The sequence below is a fragment of the Doryrhamphus excisus genome, chromosome 3, assembly GCF_030265055.1.
Source record: "Doryrhamphus excisus isolate RoL2022-K1 chromosome 3, RoL_Dexc_1.0, whole genome shotgun sequence".
NCBI lineage: Eukaryota > Metazoa > Chordata > Actinopteri > Syngnathiformes > Syngnathidae > Doryrhamphus > Doryrhamphus excisus.
The window spans coordinates 16,277,394-16,301,487 of NC_080468.1; the positions used below are offsets into that span (position 1 = coordinate 16,277,394).

General features: G+C 47.5%; 4 protein-coding genes across 8 annotated transcripts; 2 read left to right on the forward strand and 2 right to left on the reverse strand.

Moving 5' to 3' along the window:
- Window positions 1-216: 216 nt before the first annotated feature.
- On the forward strand, window positions 217-20,081 carry gpr142 (G protein-coupled receptor 142). 3 transcript variants are annotated; one of them, XM_058067022.1, is made up of 6 exons: window positions 217-1,282; window positions 7,270-7,423; window positions 17,706-17,839; window positions 17,955-18,169; window positions 18,286-18,434; window positions 18,521-20,081. In XM_058067022.1, exons 4-6 carry the CDS (start codon window positions 18,147-18,149, stop codon window positions 19,435-19,437), a joined length of 1,089 nt encoding a protein of 362 aa, XP_057923005.1. In that variant the 5' UTR covers window positions 217-1,282; window positions 7,270-7,423; window positions 17,706-17,839; window positions 17,955-18,146; the 3' UTR covers window positions 19,438-20,081. The 3 variants fall into 3 exon arrangements, with proteins under 3 accessions (XP_057923005.1, XP_057923006.1, XP_057923007.1); XM_058067023.1 differs by having other exon boundaries at window positions 217-963; XM_058067024.1 differs by lacking the exon at window positions 217-1,282 and adding an exon at window positions 2,838-3,173.
- On the reverse strand, window positions 8,352-12,881 carry map2k6 (mitogen-activated protein kinase kinase 6). The gene is made up of 12 exons (XM_058067021.1): window positions 12,616-12,881; window positions 11,545-11,605; window positions 10,376-10,424; window positions 10,148-10,261; window positions 9,969-10,088; window positions 9,773-9,889; window positions 9,658-9,709; window positions 9,437-9,564; window positions 9,295-9,372; window positions 9,085-9,224; window positions 8,967-9,012; window positions 8,352-8,894 (listed from the first exon to the last, which is right to left on the reverse strand). Exons 1-12 carry the CDS (start codon window positions 12,749-12,751, stop codon window positions 8,817-8,819), a joined length of 1,119 nt encoding a protein of 372 aa, XP_057923004.1. The 5' UTR covers window positions 12,752-12,881; the 3' UTR covers window positions 8,352-8,816.
- On the reverse strand, window positions 13,013-19,679 carry btbd17a (BTB (POZ) domain containing 17a). Its single transcript, XM_058067018.1, has 3 exons — window positions 15,242-19,679; window positions 14,608-14,896; window positions 13,013-14,537 (listed from the first exon to the last, which is right to left on the reverse strand). The coding sequence occupies exons 1-3, from the start codon at window positions 15,333-15,335 to the stop codon at window positions 13,463-13,465; spliced, it is 1,458 nt and encodes a 485-aa protein (XP_057923001.1). The 5' UTR covers window positions 15,336-19,679; the 3' UTR covers window positions 13,013-13,462.
- A 203-nt stretch (window positions 20,082-20,284) lies between the features above and the next one.
- Window positions 20,285-23,859, forward strand: gprc5c (G protein-coupled receptor, class C, group 5, member C). Of its 3 annotated transcripts, XR_009129030.1 has the most exons (6): window positions 20,285-20,486; window positions 21,057-22,065; window positions 22,873-22,970; window positions 23,038-23,167; window positions 23,247-23,427; window positions 23,524-23,859. XR_009129030.1 is itself a non-coding variant. In XM_058067019.1 (5 exons), the coding sequence occupies exons 2-5, from the start codon at window positions 21,078-21,080 to the stop codon at window positions 23,297-23,299; spliced, it is 1,269 nt and encodes a 422-aa protein (XP_057923002.1). In that variant the 5' UTR covers window positions 20,285-20,486; window positions 21,057-21,077; the 3' UTR covers window positions 23,300-23,432. The 3 variants fall into 3 exon arrangements, 2 of the variants coding, with proteins under 2 accessions (XP_057923002.1, XP_057923003.1); XM_058067019.1 differs by lacking the exon at window positions 23,524-23,859 and having other exon boundaries at window positions 23,247-23,432; XM_058067020.1 differs by lacking the exon at window positions 23,524-23,859 and having other exon boundaries at window positions 20,287-20,486; window positions 23,038-23,163; window positions 23,247-23,432.
- The last annotated feature ends 235 nt before the right edge of the window (window positions 23,860-24,094 follow it).

Here is a 24,094-nt window from a genome sequence, read left to right on the forward strand (position 1 = left end):
CGAAGGTATTGATTTGGAAGGAGTCATAATAAACTAAATCGCTTGTAATGACTCGGGTTCGTGAGAGTCGCTGGACTGGGAGTGACTCGTGAGTCTTCTCGAGTCGCCGTATCGTTTTGTCGACTTTGTGATGCAGCTTATGGGTACCCGTGAGTCCCGGTTCATAAGAGTATGAACGATTCGTTCATGATTCGCACAGCTGCTGAAACACGAAATTGGACGGTGAGATTGGACACCCGGAACCTCATTTCGCCGGCCTCGGACCTGCTAAAGCTAAGTGCTAACACAATCAGATATTTATGAAGGAATTTGTTACAATACTGTGCGTATTTTATAGTAGTTTGGAGTTACAGTACGTATTGTATTGACTTTTATTATGATACTGCAGCAACATAAACAGAAAAACGATTCATATTTGACACCACGTTAGCAGCGTCGGCACCTAGCATGACAAAAAAAGCAGCGCAGGCACAATTAAACACAACACGATAATTAATTAAACATATAATTAATCAGAAATGAGACTAATTAGCTTTGTTGGCTATAACACAAAGCTAAGATGTTAGCTAAGCATATTGAGTGGATTGTTTTTAGCATCTGTCGTGCATAACCCATCACAGCAGTTAGCTAATGTTTGCTCACACATGTGGACCAAAGACCAAACGCTTTGTTTGCTGGGCTCTTCTACCTGCACGAGGAGCGCAGCTTTGAGCACAATGAAGCTTCCGAGTTCGACAAATTCCACGTGTGATCCTCCTTTTATGTGACGGCCACCAGAATGTCCGCTTGGCAAAAGCGCTGAAGAATGTCCGCCATGTGCTTCTGAGTCATTGCCTCCATTGTGCCGCGCCACAACGGCCTGACAAGCTTTCAAAGATGGCCTCCGCCGGATCGATGCCATCGTCGCCATCGCCATCATCACCACCGGCTACAGTCCGGTGCTAGTCGTCTTCGTCGTATGTGGTAAAGCTCAGTTAGTCGGTTTGTGTACTTAGCAGGTAGCATGTGGTTTCGACTCTATTCGGTCACTCAGTGACTTTTATTTTGAAAGAAATAGATTGGATGGGTAGTGGACGATAGGCTGAATAAATGATGATGATTTTGCTGAGAGGTGGTGGTGACGAAGATTGTTGAGGGAGTAAGATGGAGATATGGTGTGTTTTCTCACAATGAAGTTTGAAAATTTTCCACTTCCTGTTGGCTGCTTGCCGATTTCCTTCACCTCTGGAATATTCTACTGAGAACTGAAGCAACTCAGGAAGAGTCCAGGTGGGGATGGACAGTAAGTAAACTTGATGTTGTGGGTGGGATGCGGCACTTCCTGTCACATGACTTTTCATCTTTTTTTTTTCCATCGTTTCGGACCAATCAGAATGCTGACTTTTCCAGCAGGTGCGCGCGGTGGTCCACGCCGCGTCACGGCGACAACAACAAGTCAGACAATGACAGGAAGTGACCTTTCCCGCCATCGCGGGATGGAAATGTTATTTTTGGCACCTCTTGGCAAGTGTCGTGTTGCAGCGCAGCGGCCGCGCCCCTTCCTGCCGCACACGCCCAAACACTTCGGAATCCCTGAATGACAGTGAGGCAGTCTAAAAGCGGACGCCGGTTGTTGTGACGGCCGTCACACCCTTTTTCCCCTCGCACACCTGTTTCCAACAACTGGCCAAATCCCTGCACATATACTGTATATACAATATTAATATCTATAAAATACATATCAAACAAGTCAAGTATACACTTATGTCACATAAAACACTAAAGTATAAAACATATACTGTAAAACACTGAAGTATAAACTAGTAGTATTTTTTGTTCATCACTAAAAAATGGCTTAGGTCAGGGGTCTCAAACTCAATTTACCTGGGGGCCACTGGAGCTAGGGTCTGGGCAAGGCTGGGCCGCATCAAAAAAAAAAAATGCATTTATTAAAAACAGAAAAATATACCAACTTTTTCAGTGCTTTGGTTCCGATTTTCTACAATAAAAGCTCTGTTAAAACATTCCACTGTTCTCAAATATCTAAATTTTTATTTTTCTACACAAAATAAGATGAAAAATAAATTAACAAATCAAGAATAAAGAAAATCAATCAGTAATAAATAAATATAATAATAATAATAAAACGGCAAATAATAAAAACTTAAGAAACCACATATAGTTGGTGGGTAGACAAATGATTTTTTTCAGATTAAAATGAACAAAGCATTATTAGAGCCCTGTAGACATGACAAAACACGACTATAGTCACATTTATACTCTTTTTATTTACAACATATTGCGCAACTGCAGGGTCTTGAGACACATGCTAACTCGCAAACTAGAGAGCTAGCGACCTAAACGGTAGCCTCTAAGTTATTTCCTTTAAACTTAAATAGCCCAAAACTTACCACTTCCACACGGATAGGGAGGATAACTATTAACAGTTATTTAACCTTTAACATGAACATGAATCAAACGTAATATTTTTTTCTGGGTACATGATACCATACAGCATAAATATCAAATGTGGTTTCTTAAGTTTTTATTATTTGCCATTTTGTTGTTATTATTATTATATTTATTTATTACTGATTGATTGATTTTCTTTATTCTTGATTTGTTTTCTTGATTTTTCATCTTATTTTGTGTAGAAAAATAAAAATGAAGATATTTGAGAACAGTGGAATGTTTTATCAGAGCTTTTCTTGTAGAAAATCGGAACCAAAGCAAAGTTTATTCATTTTTCTGTTTTTAATAAATGCATTTTTTTTAATTGTTTTTTTTTTTGAAAACCTGATGCGGCCCAGTCTCACCCAGACCCTAGCTCCAGTGGCCCCCAGGTAAATTGACTTTGAGACCCCTGCTCTACTGAGAAGCTCCTTAAGCTCCAACAGTGCAAAATGTAAATATATACAGTATGGCTACTACTACTGCTACTACTCTAAATCCCTGTGACGTAGTGATGCTAAGCTAAGGGGTGTCCACGTAGATGCCCGATGGATGAAAGACAGGTCACATGATCGTTTTTCTACTAGTGATGTGTTTTAAGGTTCCAACACGTCGAGAAGGGTTCCTGCGCGCTTCCACACTTCCACCTTTGACAGCTGCCGTCTAAATTTACACGCCAGGAAAAAGATACACATCCTCCTCTCCGCTTCCTGTAACAGTGACCTCCAAAGACGGACGTAGAGGTCAAACGCTTTTATTTGAATTTGAGATCACTCGTCAGCTGACCGGCTCACTTCCTGTTACTTCTTGAAGGTCCGCTCTCCCAAAGCCAAAATATAACGTGATGCTTGGATCGAGTGTGTAGACGGGGGTCGGGGGGGACGGGTGGGGTCGGGGGGGACGGGTGGGGACGGGGTGGCGGGTGTACAAATGTCTCCGGGCGGATTGAGACGCTCTCACAGACCCAACAATAGACGGAACCAGCTGTGGCTGTTTACAGGCCGCACGTTGTCCACCTGTCGCTGATGGTTGGTCCGCAGGGCAACGCTGGAGTCCCGCCCCCTCGCAGACGGGCCAATCAAAATGCTCACGTTTGACTTGTGAAGCCCGACTCATGTTTATAATAAACAAAACAAAACAGTTCATACGTGAAGGAGGTGTGGTCACGCAGCCTATATTGTATCTGTGACTCCGCCCCCTTCAGGAAGTTTTAGCGACGTCTCTGATGTGGTAAACATGTCGTCTCACGAGGGGTTTAGGTCACGTTCTCAAAGGGCCTTGAAATGTCCTGTCAATCAAACAAAGAGCGCTGACCTACTACTAGCACGTTAACAACATGCCTTGAGCGCATTAGCGTTAGCTTAGCATGACCTTGTTTACAACCCGTTAAGAGTTCTACAATGAATGAGAAACACAGCATCCACTTCCTGTGTCGTCCTCTGCTCCCCAAAATGAGCGTTTCTGGAACCCAGGGGGGCACACATGGACCCGTTCACCTTTCACGCACCATGGTTGGATGGATGCGAGTTTTCCGTCCATCGGGATGAGCTCTCTGCTATTTGCAGATGCACAAAACAAGGCCAGCGCTTCGGTTTCCAAGCAGATCTTCTCCAAAAATACACCTTGCTGTCTGGTTAACCAGAGGAACCGTCAAGGAACATGATCGGGGGCTTTTCACACGGAAAAAACGTGACGGGTCAAGAGGGCGAAACAGCTGCTTGCTGTGAACACACACACACACACACACACAGTGTAAGACATCACACAAACACAATGAGAACTGACACAATGACACATAAACCCGCCGACCCACTTCAGCAACCGTGTTAGCTTGTCAGTAAGGTCCATGCTAAAAGTTCTGATCCGCTTCAGCAGCTGATGGTCCAGTAAACCTCACGGGTCACTCGGCCTGACCCCTTCGCCGTGACCTCCAACATGGGGATGCTGTGTTGATCCCGTCTCGGGTTCCTTTGTTGGTTCTGCTAGACTGAAGGTCGACACACCTGACACCACATCAACATAAGACGCACACGTGAGGCTCGCAACAGTGACGTTTCAGCAAAAGACATCATGGCTGCTGACAGCTGTGGTCAAATTAGAGTGTTTAGGGATCACCTGGAAGTTGAAGGTTTGCGTGTGTGGAATTCCAGCCTCATGCTTGGAAAAGAAACAATATGGCTGCCTTTTGCAGATTCGAATAACTCTTATTGTAACTGTTAATCCGCTCCCAAAGACGTATTTATACGTCCTTTACGGGGGTTTTTTTCACACCAAAGGCAGAAAGTGGTGATGATGCAACTCCACGATAGAAGAGAGCACATTTGGTGGCAGGAGAGCATTTTATCAGAACTTTCCCACGCAACTGTGCACACACAGTTCAGTTGAAAATTGTAAATAGATTGTGGTGTTATACAGTAAACCTCAAATATATCGGATTCAATTGTTCCCACTGGTTTTGTCCGATATAAGCGAAATCCGTTATATGCGTATACCGGAAAATGTCTGTTTTACGCATATATCGGATTTATATCCGGTATATGCGTAAATGGGATTTTATCCGTTATAAAAAGGCACTTCCTTGACTATGTTTCCAATGTACCTGGACGCGCAGGCAACGCTGCAAACGCTGCAAATGACGTCGTATAGCGGCCTGTCACGATTCGGCGAATCGGAGCGCCACGATGCGGCCATCCGATATATGCGAGGGAAATTTCATGGAAATGCATTGGAACGGGACTGGAGATTTTGTCCGAAATAGGCGAAATCCGTTATAAAAAATCCGATATATGCAATGAATTTTTATTGGAAATGCATTACAGAAAAATTGGTTCTTTTTTATCTGTCCGTTGTGAGCGAATTTCCGATATATCCAAGGTTTACTGTATAACGTCCACACATACATATATTGTATTCTAGGGCAACATTGATATGGAACCTCAACAAAAAAGGGAGAAAAACTGCTTTTTGTGAGAAGATACACTTCAACTTTGACACAAATTTAGCCGTATATATTTAGCCAAAATATAAACACAGCCACAACACAAAAAATGGCTGTTTAACATCAAAATAAATGTGTTTTGTTTTGGGTTTTTTACAAATACAGTAAGAAAAGAACCAATTTTTCTGTAATGCATTTCCAATAAAAATTCATTGCATATATCGGATTTTTTATAACAGATTTCGCCTATTTCGGACAAAATCTCCAGTCCCGTTCCAATGCATTTCCATGAAATTTCCCTCGCATATATCGGATGGCCGCATCGTGGCGCTCCGATTCGCCGAATCGTGACAGGCCGCTATACGACGTCATTTGCAGCGTTTGCAGCGTTGCCTGCGCGTCCAGGTACATTGGAAACATAGTCAAGGAAGTGCCTTTTTATAACGGATAAAATCCGATTTACGCATATCCCGGATATAAATCCGATATATGCGTAAAACGGACATTTTCCGGTATACGCATATAACGGATTTCGCTTATATCGGACAAAACCAGTGGGAACAATTGAATCCGATATATCCGAGCTTTACTGTAGTAGCATTTTCCTCCTGAAATAAATCCATACAAAGTGAATAAAGCTAGCGTAAAAGTATCGCACATCTGTATATAAATCAACAAATCTCCGTACAAGCTAGCTTGTGTGGTTGAGATAGTGCTAGCTATATTATCATATTATCTACTGGAGTAATGCAGGAAAGGTTACTTCTGTCTGTGATGCTAAAAATACTTTTTTTTTTGTGTGCATTGTAACTCTGCTCCGGATTCCCGCGCAGCGCGCATTAAAAAAAGAAAGCCAGGAAGTGTGTCTTTCACCTTGAGTTTACTCATCAACAAGCGGTCACAAGAGGGTCGCGGCTGGAGCGCGCCTTCGCAAGTCCACTGTGTGTGCACGCTGTGGAAGCCTGCGGCCAACCTCGACCACTCTTTTGGGAACACTCGGTTGAAAAATCCCAGTGGGCCGTGGGTGCAATACATTAAAACAGACAGCAAAATACAGCTGAATAGGTTCAGGAACTGGAATAACTAGAAAGCTTTCTGTGCTGGTTATTGTGTGTAGCTGCTCTATAGGAGTCATTTATATATAAGTTGAACATTTTTGCTTCCATTAATGTGATTCCTTAAATATGAAAATATAGAAAAAATAACATCCACTTTGTCTGACTGAAATTAATTAAATTATCTTTATTTGTATTTTCTTGTTTCTGTTTAAGTCCCGCCTTTCTGCACGTGGTGGACTTGATTGGCCAACTTGCACTCCTTTGTGATGCATTCATTCGCTAATCATATACATCAATCACCAGTGACATGTTGTTCCAAATATGGTCATTCCCCTCTTTGCTGTGCACGTGGCGTGTACGTGCATGTGGGGACTGCGGTTTCCCCGCCAAAGCGTGTGGAAACAGGAAGTCCGAGTTGATGTTGATGTTGATATTGATGGCTCAACACTTCAGCTTTAACGCTTCTTAACACATTTGTCCACTTCCTGGTTACCAGTCACTTCCTGTGTGTGTGTGTGTGTGTCCACATTAATGATTCCGGGCGAGCTGCACGCTAACGTAATAAGATGATTGATAATGGCACGTGTGAATTTTTCCCGGATTTAAAAAAATGATTTTTAGGAAATTCCCTGTACTTAAAAACTCCCTAAAGATTAGATGATGAATCAGCAGTTTTCAGGGGAAGCCGGAAGTGATGAATTGTTGCTGAGGTCATTGTGTGTGTGTGTGTGTCATAGGCTGAATGACCAGGACAAAGACTCCTGGGGTTTGTGGGGGGGGGGGGGGGGGGGTTAGAGGATGTTGTTGGATTTTTAGATCCTGTTTTCTTCCTTTTTCCCTCAGGAGGCAGGTGTACACCCCCCTCCACTACTACCACCACTACTACCACGAACGGCTTCCATCAAGCCCCGCCCCCTCATCCGACCCTGGCTGGCTCGTATAAAAATCGTCCCTACTATGACTGGAGCGACGGGACTTATGTAACTTTTAAGACAAGGTCAGTGGAATGCAATCATAGAATATTTCTAGCAAGGTGAAACTACACGTAAATGTTCAAACCCCCCCAAGACAACGTCTGCCTTTCATTAGAAATGGCTTTCAACTTTCCATGACATCATCAGCGCGCAGAATACTGACGCCTTGGTTCTACTGCAGTGTGTGTGGTTTTTGGAAAGGGTGCCGGTCTTGGTGGTCAACTTTTTTTTTATACCCACTCTTTCTTTTTTGTTTTTGACCTAGCGCCTGTCCAGGAAGGAAGAGTAATATAAACACAAAACACGCCGCAATCGCAGCAGGTGGCCAGCGGGAGGCGCTCAGGCTGCTTGTGTTCGTTTTTTTAAAGTTTTCTTCTTCTACTTCCTCGTCGTCTCTCGCCGCACGTCTGTTCTTTTCCACGTTCACAGGAAGTTCAGGGAGTCCGTTTCCCACGCCGACCGGTGCCGCAAGTCAGCACATCAAGCGTTTACCTCCATTGCGGCTGTCAAAAGGAAAAGGGGCGGGTGTTAGATGATGTCATAAATAAGCTAAAAAGCAAGATGGAGTCAAACATGAGACCGGAAAGTTATCACTAGATTTGTTGTTGGTTGCTTTTTTGGAAAAGAGCATCTACTGTAGAGGAGTCTCGCTCACGTTAGCACCTGTGATCCTTCCTGCAACGTGTTCTTCTTCTCTGGCAGACCATGAAGTGTGTTAAGAAGCGGAGTTATGATGGCATTTACTCAGTGGTGGTCTGAATGACGCCCTTCCTTGGCCCCTTTCTCCTCTTCTTTCTAAAACTTTTCCTTGTTTTGTTGACACAAAGACCAGCACCATGACCCTGATGGTACGGTCCATCGCTAGACCCGCCACTGCAACTACTGCGCGGGTGATTTACTGCAATACTGTATAGTGTTCCATGTAGCAAGACCAGTCCTTGTGTAAAAATACTTTGTTTTTTTTAATTGGCGTTTGCACACAATCTAAAATTCGAAACAGTCATCAGTCTTGACGGGAGTGAGAGCTCGTCTCCACGTAGCATCTCTGATCGCTAAGAGGCCACATGCTAGCAAAGCAACAGAGCTCAAAGGTCAGGCGGCACAACAAGCAGACAGAAGAAAGTCTTTGAGCAGCTGGGGGACGGGGGGAGAGAGGGGGGGGCAGGTTCCTCCCCAGTGACGGAGGTCAGTCAGTCGGATGAGTGAGAGGGACGTTTGATGACGTTTTCTTCAGGCCCCGCCCACCTCAAGAACACTCAAATAAATATGTCAATCAAACAATCAACGAAAAAGGAGTACATGTGAGTTGCAGGTTTACATTTCATTCATCTGATACACACACGTATACACACACACGTGCACGTGACCTTCCACGGGGTGGGCGGAGTCGAGACAAAGGGGGAGGGGTCGGGGCACTCAGTCCCCCAGGATGACCTTGACAAAGGTCGCCACATCGGTTTCTTTGGCCTCGTGAGAGGTGAAGAAGTGATGTTGCTGAGGAGGAGAACCACAGTCAGCCACCCAAAGGTCTCACAGCGCCCCCCGGTGTCCGAGGTGCACACTCACCATGAGTTCAGCGTAGGTGGGACGCTCTTTGGAGACTTTCTTCAAGCTGCGAACCACAAGCCAAGAAGAAGACGTGTAAGAGCAGTGTTGGCCATCGAAGAAAAGCACAAAGATGTACCACTGTGACGTGAAGTCCACAAATTCGGGGGAGAACGTCTCAGCAGGAAGTTGAGGCGAAGGTTCCTCCACCACCTGCTTCAGCTGCTGGAAGGGCGTGCCCCACGAGTCGTACGGGAAGCGCAGGATGGCGAGCTCGATCTGGAGAAACAAGATGACAGCTACACTAAACCAGGCTGACGTCTTAAAGACGGACGGTGTGTTCAAATACCATGGTGATTCCTAAACTCCAAATATCCGACTTGACGCTGTAGCCTTTCTGGTTGGTTTCAGGGTTGATCCTCTCGGGCTGTGGGACACAACGGTCACGTGATGTGACTGAAGACGTACGCCGTGACGTACCCGCATCTCACCGCCATGTAAGGCTTGCAGCCGGCGTCCATGGTTTTGGCCACCGAGTCCACCAAGTAGCCGCTGATGCCGAAGTCGCACATCTTCACCTGACCCTGCGTGTTGATCAACACGTTGGAAGGCTTGACGTCTGCGAGCAGACACCACACCACCGTGACACCACCGTGACACCACCGTGACGCCACCGCTTAGCAACCAACCAGACTCAGAGATGTTGTCTGACCTCTGTGGATGACCTGAAGGTTGCTGTGAAGATGCTCCAACGCTTTGACGATCTGAACCAGAAGAAAAAGCTCCATGGATAAAGACTTCATTGACCAAGATCATCATAGACTCACCGAGACGGCGATCTTTCCCAGGATGTCCTCCGGAATGGTGCGGCCTTTCTCGATGGCCTTCTTGTAGAACTTGTCCAGGGACGTGTCCATCAGCTCCATGCAGATCCACACGTCGCCCTGGCAACAACAACAACAACAACAATGTATGCTCCACCATTCAGACGTCGAAACGTTCAAGTGGAATGAAAGCACGCACTTCCCTGAAGAGCGCCCCGTAGAACGTGACGGTGTAGAAGCAGTCCACCGTCCTCATGGAGATGTCCAAGTCCATGAGCAGCCTCTTCTGCTCCTGCGTGTTGACGGTGGCCCGGATCCGCTGAGAGAACACAAGCCTCGTTGACGTGCGTTGGAACGCCTTCATGCTTTGATGCCCACCTTGACCGCCATGATGACGCCGCTGGGGACGTGTCTCATCTTGTGCACCACGCCGTACGCGCCGTGGCCCAGCTCGCTGATCTGCTCCAAGTCGTCAGCCTTCACCTCGAAATTCTGCTGGCCAAGAGGAAGGCGGGAAGAGAGGAAGGTTTTGAACGTATTTCCGTTCCAAAGACGTGATGTTTGTGTCCGCAGCGAGAAGAAGAAGGAGGAGTAGGAAGATGTTACCTTGTCGCCGATGGTCACACAAGCTTTGGAATCTAAATCTCTTGGCGGCCTGCAAGACAAGGACACATGACTCATTACACGATGAATAAGTCAATGATGACTGAGTGAGGGAATGAGGGATGAATGAGTGAATGAGTGACTGTCAATGAATGAATGACTGAATGATAAATAAGCCATAAAGGGTGGATGAATGAGTGAAAGACGAATGGATGAGTGGGTGGGTAATGAATGGCTGAACAATGATGAAAGAATGATTGAGTGAATTATGAACAACTGAAGAATGAATGAGTGCATGACTGAGTGAATGATGAATGAGTGAACGATGACAATGTCAATGAACGACTGATGAGTGAATGATAAATGAATGATGAATCACTGAGTGATGAATGAATGAAGGATGAATGAGTGAAAGATGACAATGTCAATGAACAACTGATGAGTGAATGACAAATGACTGAGTGATGAATGAAGGATGAATGGGTGAAAGATGACAGTGTCAATGAACGACTGATGAGTGAATGATGAATGACTGAGTGATGAATGAATGAAGGATGAATGAGTGAAAGACAAATGAATCATGTGTGAACACTGATAAAGTGAATGAGTGAGTGAATGAATTATGACTAACTGAAGAATGAATGAGTGAACTAGTGAATGATGAATGAGTGAAAGATGAGTTAATGATAAATGAATGAGTTAATGTGTGCCTGAGTGATGAATGAGTGAAAGACGAATGGGTCAGTGGGTGGATGAATGACTGATGAATGCGCGACTGAATAAATGAGTGAACAATGATTATGAGAACGAATGAGTGACGGGGTGAATAAATGATGAATAACTGCAGAATGAATGACTGGATGATGAATGAGTTAATGAATGATGACTGCGTGAAGGGTGGATGAGTGGATGGATGAATGTTGAATGAAGACTGGTGAATCAGTGACCTGTGATTGAATGATGAACAAATGAATGATGACTGAGTGAATTCATGTCAACTTGAATGAATGAGTGAATGATGGTTGAATGAATGAATGAATGAATGATGGTTGAATGAATGGATGATGAATGAGTGAATTGATGGTGAATGAATGAGTGAGTGAGTGAATGAATGATGAGTGATGATGAATACGTGACTAAATAAATGCATGATTGAGTGGTGAAAGGGTTACAGTGCGGCAGTAGGCTGCTCAAAGACTTCTTTGGACAGTTTGAGAGCAGGTTTCTTCTTGCCTGCAAACACAAAACAAAGGTTGTCTTTATGGGGAGATGTGTCACTCCATGTCAAAATGGACGACCGCTTGACATGCTGACCAGCAGGGTGCTGATCATGTGACCTTTGACACATCGTGACGCTGGAGTGCCGTACCCTCAGAGGATGAAAAGTACGTATGAATTCACAAGTCAGACACCTTTAATGAACTTTTACGTGCTTCCAGGAGTTTGAAGTGAATCCATTGAAGGTTCTGTTTGGGAAGGTGGAAGGCGTCCATGGAATTCCATGCTGACTAACTCATGGAAGCATATAGAAGCACCATTCCATGAGCTCCAATGAACTTCAATGAGTTTTCATACTTCCATGAGATTCTGGCCAGTTCAAGGAGCTCACGAGGGGGCGTGGCCTTCATTAGGCGAGCACTGATTAGCATCAGATGAGCACAGGAATCCAGCAGGAGGCGGCAGGAGACGTGCACGAGCAGGAAGATAACCAGTGCAATGAGCGCGCACGTCACGCTGGTTGGCAAGGAGACACTCCAGCTGGAATTCCAACTATTCCAAATGTTCCTCGTTGGAATTCCATTCTAATTAGCATATTGTCTTAGCCTTAGCGTTTTCAATCAGCTTCCTTGGAGCTATAGTGGGCGGGGCTTGCATGCATCCATGCGTGTGCACGTGCGTGCGGATGCCGTTTGCAGGAAAAGAAGAATGTGAGCTAACAGCTTTCCTTGATCGGGTCAAAGGTCACAGGTGGTTGTGTAAGTGTGCAACGAGGACGCGCACGCGCTAGGAAGTTGACAGCTGCAGCTTGTCACGTGACCCCGGCTGCCCCCCCCCCCACCACCACCACCACCACCCACACCCCTGCACGGCTCCAATGCATCAATGCAATGTCGTGCACGCGCGCTGCTTTTGCACGACGCCGCAGGGTGTCAGCACGGAAGTGTGCACCAGCCAACGCGCCGAGCCGGAAGTGCAAGTGACCCTCCTCGCGCGTGCACGCGGCGACTCGTGCATGTCCTTACCTCCCTTGGCCTGAGACATGTGTCCTCTGCCGGGGTGGCGGGGAGGGGAGCCGTCCCTCTCGCTCCCGCCCTCCATGGAGCCTCGCGATGGGGCTCGTGCAGCACACATGCACAACGCAAAAGACTCGGTCCGCATGCACGTCCGCCGCGTGCGTGTGCGCGCACGGAGCGCCGCTGCAATGGCGAGCGTCGTGCACGAAGGAGCCGTGCAGCGAAGCTACATGGCGGGCCGACACGGGCGGCTGTGCTCCCAACTTGGATCTCGGCAGAACCAGGGCAGGCAAGCGCTTCCTGCTCGACCGAGAGTGATGCATCATGGGAAGTGTAGTCCTTAGTCCCATGCCTTCATTACATTGATAGTAACAAAGTAAGGAATAATGCAGTATTTGGACACAAATGATTTAATTCACGTAGAAAGAACTGAAGGAGCACCAAACAGCAGACTAATAGACTATACAATAGAATAGAATCAAATAGAATATAGAATAGAATTCTATAGAAAGTAGAATAGCACCATTACATGACAGCAAACAGCTTTTCCCAAACAGAACCTTCCTGCTGATCCACTTTGGAAGTCTCCTTTCCTTTTTTCATTTCTTGACAAAATCGCATTTTCTTCTGTGTTTTTCCTGCGGCCTTCTTGTCCAAATATGGTCACAGCAAACCTTTGATGGTTGGTCACATGACCAGCTGGTTCCGACTTGTTTGGAGGCAGATTCTTTGTCAATCGTGATATTTTTGTCAAGTGGTGTAATTTAGTAACCAGCCCACCAGGTGGCGCCTCAACACGCTTGTCAGTTGAGGTTTGAGGAGATCCAAAGGCATGGTTCCGATTGGGAATGTGGGCTCAGTTCTTGGTGGCAATGAGGTTCTGGTAGAGCGGTTTAACCATGACGTGGAGCAGCAGGGATCCATCCAGCAGGTATTCCGAGGAGCGGCGGTACAGGTCGGCTTCGGCCAGGAAGTCGCCGTTCTCCTCGGTGCTCTGGTGGAAGTTGTACACGTGTTTGACCACGAGCCTGCCCTGCTGTTGGGCCAGTACCAGGACCGTCTTCTGGAAACTGACTCCGGCAAAGTCGGCACTGGACGTGGCAGGCGTGATGATGATACGGGGGCGCCCCCCGTCCACCCGAGTGGGCTGCATGGCACCGGTCTCCGTGTACATGGGCCTCATGCTGAGCGGCAGCCAGCGTGGCGAGAACAGAACGTTCCACGTGACCCGCTTGCTGGCGTCGTGACCGCTGGGTCCGAGCTGCGTCTGGAAACTGGTACTGCGGTCGTCACGGGTGGGGTTGCTGATGACCCAGGAGGACCCCCACAGTGGTGCCAGGTAGTTCCTCGGTACAAAGAGACTACAGTTGACGTCGAAGAACTTGGCCATGTGCACCGGCGAGGCCGAGTGGAACTGGTAGGACATGTAGAGCAAGTCCCGCACGGATTCCTGATACCGGGCCAGAACCGCCGACTGGGTCTGCAGGCGGAAGAGCTCGCGCGGCGGCATCATGGCGTAGCGCACGGCTCTAAGCGCGTTCTCCGCCGTCAGGCCGTCGGGGCGGTTGTGTACGATCCAGGCCTCCAACGCCGCAAAGAGCTCCATCTCGCTCTGCAGGACTAAGTCGGAACGCTGCAGCAGCGACATGAGCAGCTGGCTGCTTAGCCCCACCCACTCGCCGCTCTGCATCACCGACGACAGGTTCCACGCCAGGTACTGGAGGCACCCGTCCCTTAGCACAACGTCGCCGGCCTGCACCGCATACTCATACCATCCCGCTACGTGGCCCGATGGCGAGTCCCTAGCCAGGTTCTGCGTCATGTATCGTGTGACGCCCTGCTGCAGTGCCCCCACTTGGTACTTGGAGGCCAGTTGGTGGAGGGGCATGGCGTGGTTCAGACGCAGCGAGATGTCGCCACAGTAGAGGTACCTGTGGGATCGGAAAGCGGATGCTGAGCGAGCACGGCAGGAAGCTACTGGGCGCGTTTGTTTGTTGTCACCTGACAAACTTGTCAAAGATGGCGGCGCAGTCGGCGCTCTCCCTCAGCGTCAGCATGCTGCCGTTGCGGGTCAGCAGCAACTCCTGGAAAACCGGACTCTGCAGCGACAGAACCAAAGCGTGGGCCGGGATCAGCTTCACTTCGTCCGCGTTGGGGGTCTCCACCCGCAGCGTCACATCGCTACCGTTCCCCTGAAGGAGCAGCGCTTCCAGACGCTGCACCAACGCCAGCGAGTGGCTGATGGCGTCCACGCCGCCGCCATCTTGGTCGTCATCCACCTTCAGCGGGCCTGGGGGTTGAGACAAAGGGGACATGGAACATCCGTGGAACATAGACACGGTTCTGTTGTCTGGATCCGCTTAGTGGGACATCGGGTCATTGATCCGATCCGACACATTGTGGGTCACATTTAATTGTATTGATTGATGTATTGATCGGCTTCTTGGCTTGGCACCAAACGCATTTTCATTCTGACGCTTCAACATCTGGATGGGAGTCCCACCATTACCAAACACTTAAGTGTTCTCCGAAAAGCAACCCAGGAAGAAACTTCCAGAACCGGCGATAGACCGGAGCCGCCGTGCAGGAACTGACGAGAGAACTTTTTCTGCGAAGTGAAAGAAAGTGAAAGTACCTGCTGTTGCCGCCCGAGTACCCAAAGCCAGAAGAAGCACGCAGATGTTGGCAAACATCTCCATCTTTTTCTCAGTCTTCTCCTTCTTCTCCATCTTCTTCTCCTTCCGTGCGTGCGTCCTGCTAGCCCGGGAGGTTGACGTGTTTGGAATGTGGGCCACCGGCTCTTCTTGTCACAGTCGAGCTTCATCGACCGGTGGGTGGAGCCAGAGATGTCCTCCATGGAAATGTGGTTGGCGACGCAGCCTTGATAAGAGCCGACGCCTGCCCCCCCTGAGACTCAAGTCGCCCAAAAGATTTTAAAATCGTTTTTAAAAAGTTTTTAAGGTGACCCAGTAAACTTTATGGTTGTTATGACAACAGCCACCAGCAAGCCTCGTTAGCACCATCAATAATGGTAATGATTTGAAATTACTCGTTAGTGAATGTAGAGCTGTAGAATTCCTCTGACCTACAGAACCCAGCTGCTCCCCAAAGAACCTGCAACCTTTTTGGAAATATCTTTTTTTCACCTTACAGATCCAACAATGTGAAGGTCACAATGAAGGTCGACTGCAGCTCTGTGGCTTAGTTGTTGTACTTGAACACTGTGTCCACCAGGTGGCGCATTGTCTCCCAAAAACACTTTAAATGTAATTAAATGTAATTTCCCTTTTAAAGCTCATTTTAAAGCAATAGTAATGCCTTAATAACATGTGAAATATGACAATCCAATTGTTCTTACTATATTTTGTCAATGAACTCCTAAAAAACAAACTGACGTGTGTGTCCCCAAAATGTGTTAAAAATGTGTTAGGTAAGCGCACTAATTTTCGAAAGTGTGCTTTTTGCCATTAAAGTTATTTTAAAGCACTTAACAATTTGAATGTGCTCATAGAGTGTCAAATAATACGTTCAGTTGTACCTCTGACTGTATTTATTCAATGAAATCAAGCTATGGAAGCTAGCATTTAGCCTTAACCCATATAAAGCCCTGTGTCTGTTAAGCTAGTTCATTTTCAAAACCTTTATTTGTTGCCATTAAAACTAACTTTCAAGCAATTTACTTAATAGTAATGTGTCAAATATTACAATTCAACTCTTCTGACTATATTTATTCAATGAAAATCATAGAACACAAGCTATGGAAGCTAGCTTTTAGCATTAACCCATATAAAGCCCTGTGTCACTTAAGCTAATTTATTTCCAAAACCTTTATTTTTTTCCATTAAAGCTAGTTTTCAAGCAATTTACTAATAGTAATGTGTCAAATATTACAATTAAACTCTTCTGACTATATTTATTCAATGAAAATCATAGAACACAAGCTATGGAAGCTAGGTTTTAGCCTTGCCCCATATAAGGCCATTTCTCCAAAATGGTAGTGTGTCACTTAAGCTAGTTCATTTCCAAAACCTTTATTTTTTGCCATTAAAGCTAACTTTCAAGCAATTTACTAATAGTAATGTGTCAAATATTCCAATTCAACTCTCCTGACTATAATTATTCAATGAAAATCAGAAAACACAAGCTATGGAAGCTAGCTTTTAGCCTTGCCCCATATAAGGCCATGTCTCCAAAATGGCAGTGTGTCAGTTAAGCTAGTTCATTTCCAAAATCTTTATTTTTTTCCATTAAAGCTAACTTTCAAGCAATTTACTAATAGTAATGTGTCAAATATTACAATTAAACGCTTCTGACTATATTTATTCAATGAAATCAAAGAAAACTATCTATAGAAGCTAGCTAGCTTTTAGCCTCAAGCCATATAACGCCATGATGACACGTGCGGCCCCAAAATGGCAGTGTCAGGTCAGCGAGGTCATTTCCTAAAGCTTACTTTTTTTTTCAAGCAATTGAACAATAACAATGGATTAGTGGAGTGCCAAATATTACAATTCTGTTATTCCTACTATAATTATGCCATGAATTAACAGAAAACAAGCTGCAAAGGCTTGCTAGCTTTTATCCGTCACCCATAACAAGACACGGTGACGCGTGTGTCCCCAAAATGGCAGTCTGTCAGTTAAGGTATCTAATTTCTTAAAGCTTATTTATGCCTTTAAAGCACATTTTCAAGCAATTTATAAGTAGTGACATGCTAGTGACGTGTTGTCTAATATTACAATCTATCTGTTCTTACTATATTTCTTAATTCATGGAAAACAAGCTATGGACGTTAGCTGACTTTTAGCTTGAACTCAATATAAGAAGCCATGTTGATGCAGTATGTGTCCCCAAAATGGCAGTGTGTCAGGTAAGCTAGCTCATTTTCAAAAGCTTATTTTGGAAATTAAAACGAGGATGGGAAAGTTCCGGAGCTCAATTTAATCTAACAATTACAACAGTGCTTTTTATTGCAAATGTTGATCCAAAAGTAGTAGTAAAAAAAAAAGTAGTAAAATTGTGAGTTTCTTCGTCGCTTTTTGATGTTGACTCGATGTTGTCTTCATGTTTTCTTTCTCCTACGTCCATCCCTCTCTCAGAGCTTCTCCGCCCACCCCCTCCCTCTCCCATCCTCTTCATTTCTCTTCTCTGCTCACTCTGGGCTGGCTGGTGAGTCCACTGACTTCTCGTCTTCTGGTTGGGAACGAGCAGCCGGGGGTGTCGTGGACATAAGGTAAGGGGTCCGGTATGAGATGGCTGAACATGTTTTGGACATTTGGGGGGGGGGGGGCAGGACACGGTCTTCCCCCGCAGCCTTTGAGGACACGCTGAGTGTCATGTTTTCTCAGAGGCTCATCCGACACCCTGAAGGATGTCTTCATCCCAGCTGGAACGTGAGGGTGTTGCCGTGGTGAAACATGAAAAGTTATGAAGGCTGTCAATCATCTGATGGGCGCAGCTAGATGTCTTAAGTTTGGACCACATTGACCCCCCCATCCTTGTCCGCGTTGTCCTGCACATGGAGTGAGTAGAAAAACAGCATGGAGGTCATCCAGGTGAAAAGGTGAGGAGGCTAATGGGGGGTCGGGAGGGTCCATCTGGTGTTGACCAGAAGATGAAAACACTTTGAGCAGCTTGTCCAAACGTTGGCGTGCTTCCTCTCCGTCTGTCCTCATACAGCAACACCGTCATGGTGGAGTGGCCCAACGTCACCGGGACCGTCCGGCAGGAGCCGAGCCTGAAGCCGGAGGAGATCCACAAGTCCAAATGTGTCCTGGGCTTCATCCCTGTGGTCTACTACAGCGTTCTGCTGTGTGTGGGCTTGCCAGGTACGCAGGAACATTTGGGATGTTTTGTCCACGTGGTTCTTCAGTAGCGTGGCCATCACAAATGTTCTTCCTCTGTGGTGTTGCAGTCAACGTGTTGACGGCGGTGGTCTTGTGGAGGTTGGCCTCCCGCACCAAGAGGGCGCTCTACTGCTACCTTCTGGCCGTCACCGCCTCAGACCTTCTCTCCCAGCTTTTCATCATCTTCGTGGGCTTCCTGCTGGAGACGGCGGTGTTCCACCGCGAGGTCCCCCTCCTATTGCTGCACGCGGTCAGCGCGGCCGAATTTGCGGCCAACCACGCCTCCATCTGGTCCACCGTGCCCCTAACCGTGGACCGCTACGTGGCGCTGTGCCACCCGCTCCTCCACCGTCAAATCAGCTACCCGGCGCGGGCCTGGAGGATCATCGCATTGGTCATGGCGTGCTCGCTGGCCTCCGGGGTGCCGTTCTTCTGGTGGTCGGACATGTGGCGGAATGCCGACCCGCCGACACCGCTGGACGCTGCCCTCATTTGGAGTCACGTGACCATCATCTACTTCCTGCCGTGCAGCATCTTCCTGGTGCTGAACTCAATGATCCTCTGCAGGCTGAGGTCGAAGCGGAGGGAGCCCGGCGCCGAGGGGGCCCCGCCGCGCCGCCTCGGGAAGGCCACAGCCATGTTGCTGGCCGTCACCACCGCCTTCTCTGTGCTGTGGGCGCCCAGGACCGTGGTGGTCATCTACCACCTGCACGTGTCCTCGGTGCACCGCGACTGGCGCGTCCACCTGGCCTACGACCTTTCCAACATGGTGGCCATGCTCAACACAGCCGTCAACTTCTTCCTCTACTGTTTTGTCAGCAAGGCCTTCCGCCGCGCCGCCTGGGAGGCGGTGCTTCTCCGAGGAGCCACGCAGCCTCCTCGCCGCCTGGAAGCGTCGGCGTGCGGCGTGAACGACAAACACCGGCAGCGGGAGTCTACCCCCCCGTGCCTGGACGACCCCGTGCCCCTCGCTCACATCACCTGAGGATCGCTGCCATCACGGCACATTTAAAATACATCCTGCTGCTGATGACTAACATGGCCGCCGTGGCTTTAAAAAATGTGTCCGGCTGAGCTCGGCCTGCCGAGCAAACAAAGTGCAGATGTCGTGAAATGTGACTCCGCCTTCTCAAACAACCTCTCGCTGCCTCGCCAGCACGATCCTGGCTTTGGCTAAACACACACACTCACTCGCTCAGTGAGTACATTTCCATTTTGGGCGACACAAACCAACATCAAATAAAGTACAAAGTGCTATTTTATTTATAACCTGATTAAAGGAGCATAGTACATGTGGCGTGTGTACATGACATTAATATTCTAAATAAATCATCAATTATTAATAAACTATTATTATTACTACATATTACCAGACCCTAGTGAGGATAAGCGGCATAGAAAACGGATGGATGGATATTACTTGGCCTTTGTGATAGAAAGGAACAGCGCCCTCTTGTGGACATGAGGGAAACTACGAAGCAGTGGCAGGTGTGAAGAATGGCTAAACATGAATAATTCACGAGTTAATTGACAGTAAAAAAAAATTACAGTATTTAGTAATTAGTAGCTAAGGGTGTAGCTGCAGGTTGCAGTGACGTCACCACAAGCCTCTTGGTGAATAAGCCGTAGAATAAGTAATTTCATGCCGTTATATAATATAGTGTATCAATACTAATAATAATACTAATAAAAGGCTGACTCTTTTTTACAGCCATGCTGTTCTAATTCAGCCACGATTACAACACAGTACCAACGTTTCACCACCAGGGGTCGCCGCACACTCGCTTCTTCTCTTCCTCGCCAGGTGTGTGTGTGTGTGTGCGCGCGTGAATCCAGAATGTCAGTTGTAGCAAAGCTGTGTTCAAGGCGTTAGCAGACTCTCCGAAAGGATCTATTCCTAAAAAAATAAATAAAACCAAACATTCAGAGCTGACCGTCATTCATTTCATTTCCACGCAGACTGAAGAAAGATTGTTGGATTGTTGATGTTCTTTGTCCTTTAAACTTTTTTCTCACGCTGATTGAGCCCGTCAGGTACGTGATTTTATCACATTAACCCATTTGTGTGTTTACTCATTTTTACCCACTTTTCTACACTTCTCATTAGAAGTTTGCTGTCAAATGTAAAAAAGTAATATTTTTTCCAAGAAGGAAATAATAAATAGTGAACGTAAAAGTGTTTTGTCGGGACAGGAAGTTTACAAAATCCATCAAAGTACTACCGATCTGTAAGCTAATGCTAGCAGCTAGCGTTCAATCAGCGCGTGAGCCCGGTGCTAGCAGCTAGCTACTTTAGCATGATGATGTCACGATGAATGAATGTTTTGGAAATGACAAGCGTGCCAAGGTGCGCCGTTGCCCTGGTAACTGCCACATTGACCTTGCTAGCGTGGCTAGCAGATGTGTTGGTGAACATAAACCAGAAGCTGTAATGTTTAAACACACACTTTATACAAGAAGAGCCCTTGTTCGTGGTTTGTTTGGCTTAAAGTGTTGCTACACTTTCAGTCAATGTGAATATTTGTGCACGGTTAAACATTAACATGCTAGTTCCTCACAGCTTGGTATTTGTATTTTAACTGTTACGCTTCTGCGTCTAAACAGGAAGTGGTCGTCGGTGCCGCAATGGCCCTCAACATGAGCCGTCCTGAGGGATGCGGCGCGGGCGTGGACTCCATATATTACAACCTGTGTGATCTGGCCTCAGTGTGGGGGGTGGTCCTGGAGGCCCTGGCCACGGCCGGCGTGGTTTTCTCCTTCGTGCTGTTCATCGCGCTGCTCGCCAACGTGCCCTTCACTCAAGACAGGAACCGCAAGAACTCGGCGGCGCTGCACGCCGTCTTCCTGGTGTGCACGGCCGGCCTCTTTGGCCTGACCTTCGCCTTCATCGTGGGGAAAGACTTCTCCACTTGCGCCTCACGCCGCTTCCTGTTCGGCGTGTTGTTTGCGGGCTGCTTTTCCTGCCTCCTGGTGCAGGCCGTCAGGCTGAACATGCTAGCCCGGAGCAACAGAGCCCCTCGGGTTTGGACCTCGTGTCTTGGCGTGTTGGCGCTGTGGTTGGTGGAGGTGATCATCAACACCGAGTGGCTGATCATCACGGTGGTGCGCCACCCGCTGGCACCACTCAACTTCACTGCACAGCCAAGCGATGCTACGGCCACGCCCTGCAACATCGCTAATCAGGACTTCGCCATGGCGCTGATCTACGTGATGGTACTGCTTCTCGCCGTGTTGGCGGCCAGCGTTTGCGTCATGGCGGGCAAACACAAGCAGTGGAAGGTGGAGGGCTCTCTCATCCTTGTGAGTGGCCTCCTGTCCGTGGGCATTTGGGTGGCGTGGATCGTCATGTACGTCTATGGGAACCAAGGCAGGGGCGAGCCCTCGTGGGACGACCCCACACTTGCCATCACCCTAGTGGCCAACGCCTGGGTCTTCCTCGTCTTCCTCACCATTCCACAAGTTTGCTGCTCTCAGAGCGATGGCAGCGGCTCCGACTTTGGGGAAGACTCGTACCCGAGCCGAGGCGTGGGCTATGAGAACATCCTGAAGGAGCAGAACCCTCACAACGTCTTCATGGAAAACAAGGCCTTCTCCATGGACGAGCCTGGACCAGGTATGCAGACTTTGACCCCGCCCATCCTCACTTCTATAAAAGCATCGTCAACATTGGGGTGGGCCTTAATGATGTCATAATTAGCATAATTGTCCATATCACACATGCTTTGGTATTTTAAAATGTCTCACACAAGATGAAGCCGCATTTGAGGGCTTTGGATGTCGGGGGGGCACGGTTGTGGCTTGAGGAAGAGTGATGGATTTCAACCTAAAGCCTCTAAAGGTGTCCAATAAGACCAGAAGAAGTTTCTAGATTTGTCACTATGAAGCATCAAAGTTGCCAACACTGATCCTTCCTGCTGCATCTTCTTCTTCTGTGGTGCGTATGAAGTGTTTTGGGAAGCAGTGTTACGATGCCATGTGACAAATTCACACACGTTATGTGTTTATGAGCAAGGACCAGCAGATAGTCACAAATCTATTTGTGGCACAAATGAAGGTAAGGTAAACAATGTAAGGTAAACATTGTTATTGGACGGCCTGTCCGTGTTGTTTTATGCAAATGGTTGGCTTTTGGTGGTGAAAATCGGGGTTAATGATTGTCGAAAAAGGTCACATGACCAACGTGAGCAGAAAGTCAACAGGTTTGGGAGTTTGGGAGCTTCCTGTTAATGTCTAACCGCATCGTCCCTCGCCTCCCATTCCCATCAGAACCGTGCTGTGTTTGCGTGGTCTCCACGGTGACCGTTTCCTCCGCAAAGTGTGAAGTCTTCTCACATTTTCGGCACCCCAGAGGACAGCCACAGCTTGCATGAGTGTTGTGTTGAACAGTCATGACGACATGTTGCGCCCCCCCTCCCCCCAGGGTCCAAGCCGGTGTCTCCGTACAGCGGCTACACGGGCCAGCTGAGGAGCAGCGTGTACCAGCCCACCGAGCTCGCCCTCATCACCAAAGCCAGCGTGGTGAGTACACATTGTGGGATCTGGGCTCCATCGTGAAAGCTGACATGTTTTTTTTTTTCTCCTGCAGAACCCGCCAGACATGTCGTACACCACCATTCCCAGAGTCTCCGCCCACTCTGTGGCCGACAGCATTAGGTCCGCTCCTTCGCAGCACGGCGACACGTCCAGCGCTGTGTATCTCAACGGAAGCAGCGTAGGTGCATGATGTCACCGTAGCGTCTTCCTGGACATCAAAGCGTCCGGGTGACGAGGGTTTTTAACGTTTGTCTCCTGCAGGGAGACGTCCTGCACAGGACTTCTCAGTGGTGAACCCGTCATGTCCATCCTGATCCTCCCATCAACAACTGATCTGGACCACGTTGTCCTGAAACATGGAGAACATCTGCCATCCTTTTCCCTCACATCTTCTTCTGCAACATGAACTCCTCCCACTTTGGCTTTCTACAACTGAAGACATGTAAATATCTTTCTGATTCTTCTACATGATGTAAATATATTTCATTCAGAATCATGCTTATAGAATTAATTTAATATCAGTATTCTTGGTCTGCAGCAAAAATAAAAGCACATTTAGATGTTTCCTGGCATCTTCAATGTCTATCCATCCCGCTGGCGTGAGCCCGGTCAAGGTCATAAGAGGAAGGGGAAACAAAATTGATTGTCAGCTTCCTGCTGCGTCGGGCTGCAGGGGACAAAAACAAATGTGGATCGCATTGCCCTGGGACGGAACAAACACGCAAACCTGAAGGCACCATTTCAGGCCCATCCGGCTTTGGTTTCATCAGCAGGAGGACATCTTTGATGGTTTCCTGAAATCTTCAGAAAAGCGGGTTGGCCAAGGAAATAAAGGACACTTAGGGCCCACTAAAATTTAAAAATTTAGTAGCTTTAACATTTGACTTGTTTGGCTGGCGATGTCGTCGCGTCGTGATGTCGTTGCGGTGCACGTGCACCGCAGGAGCAACGGCATCAATGTGCTCTTTGTGCGCTCGGCACACAAAGACTTCACTGTCAGACAACCTCGAGCAACCTCGGACACCTGAACCGCACCTCAGCGCATCTGCACACGTCCACTGGCAAGCCAGCGTGGTTCCACAGCACACAATGGAACACAAAAGGACACG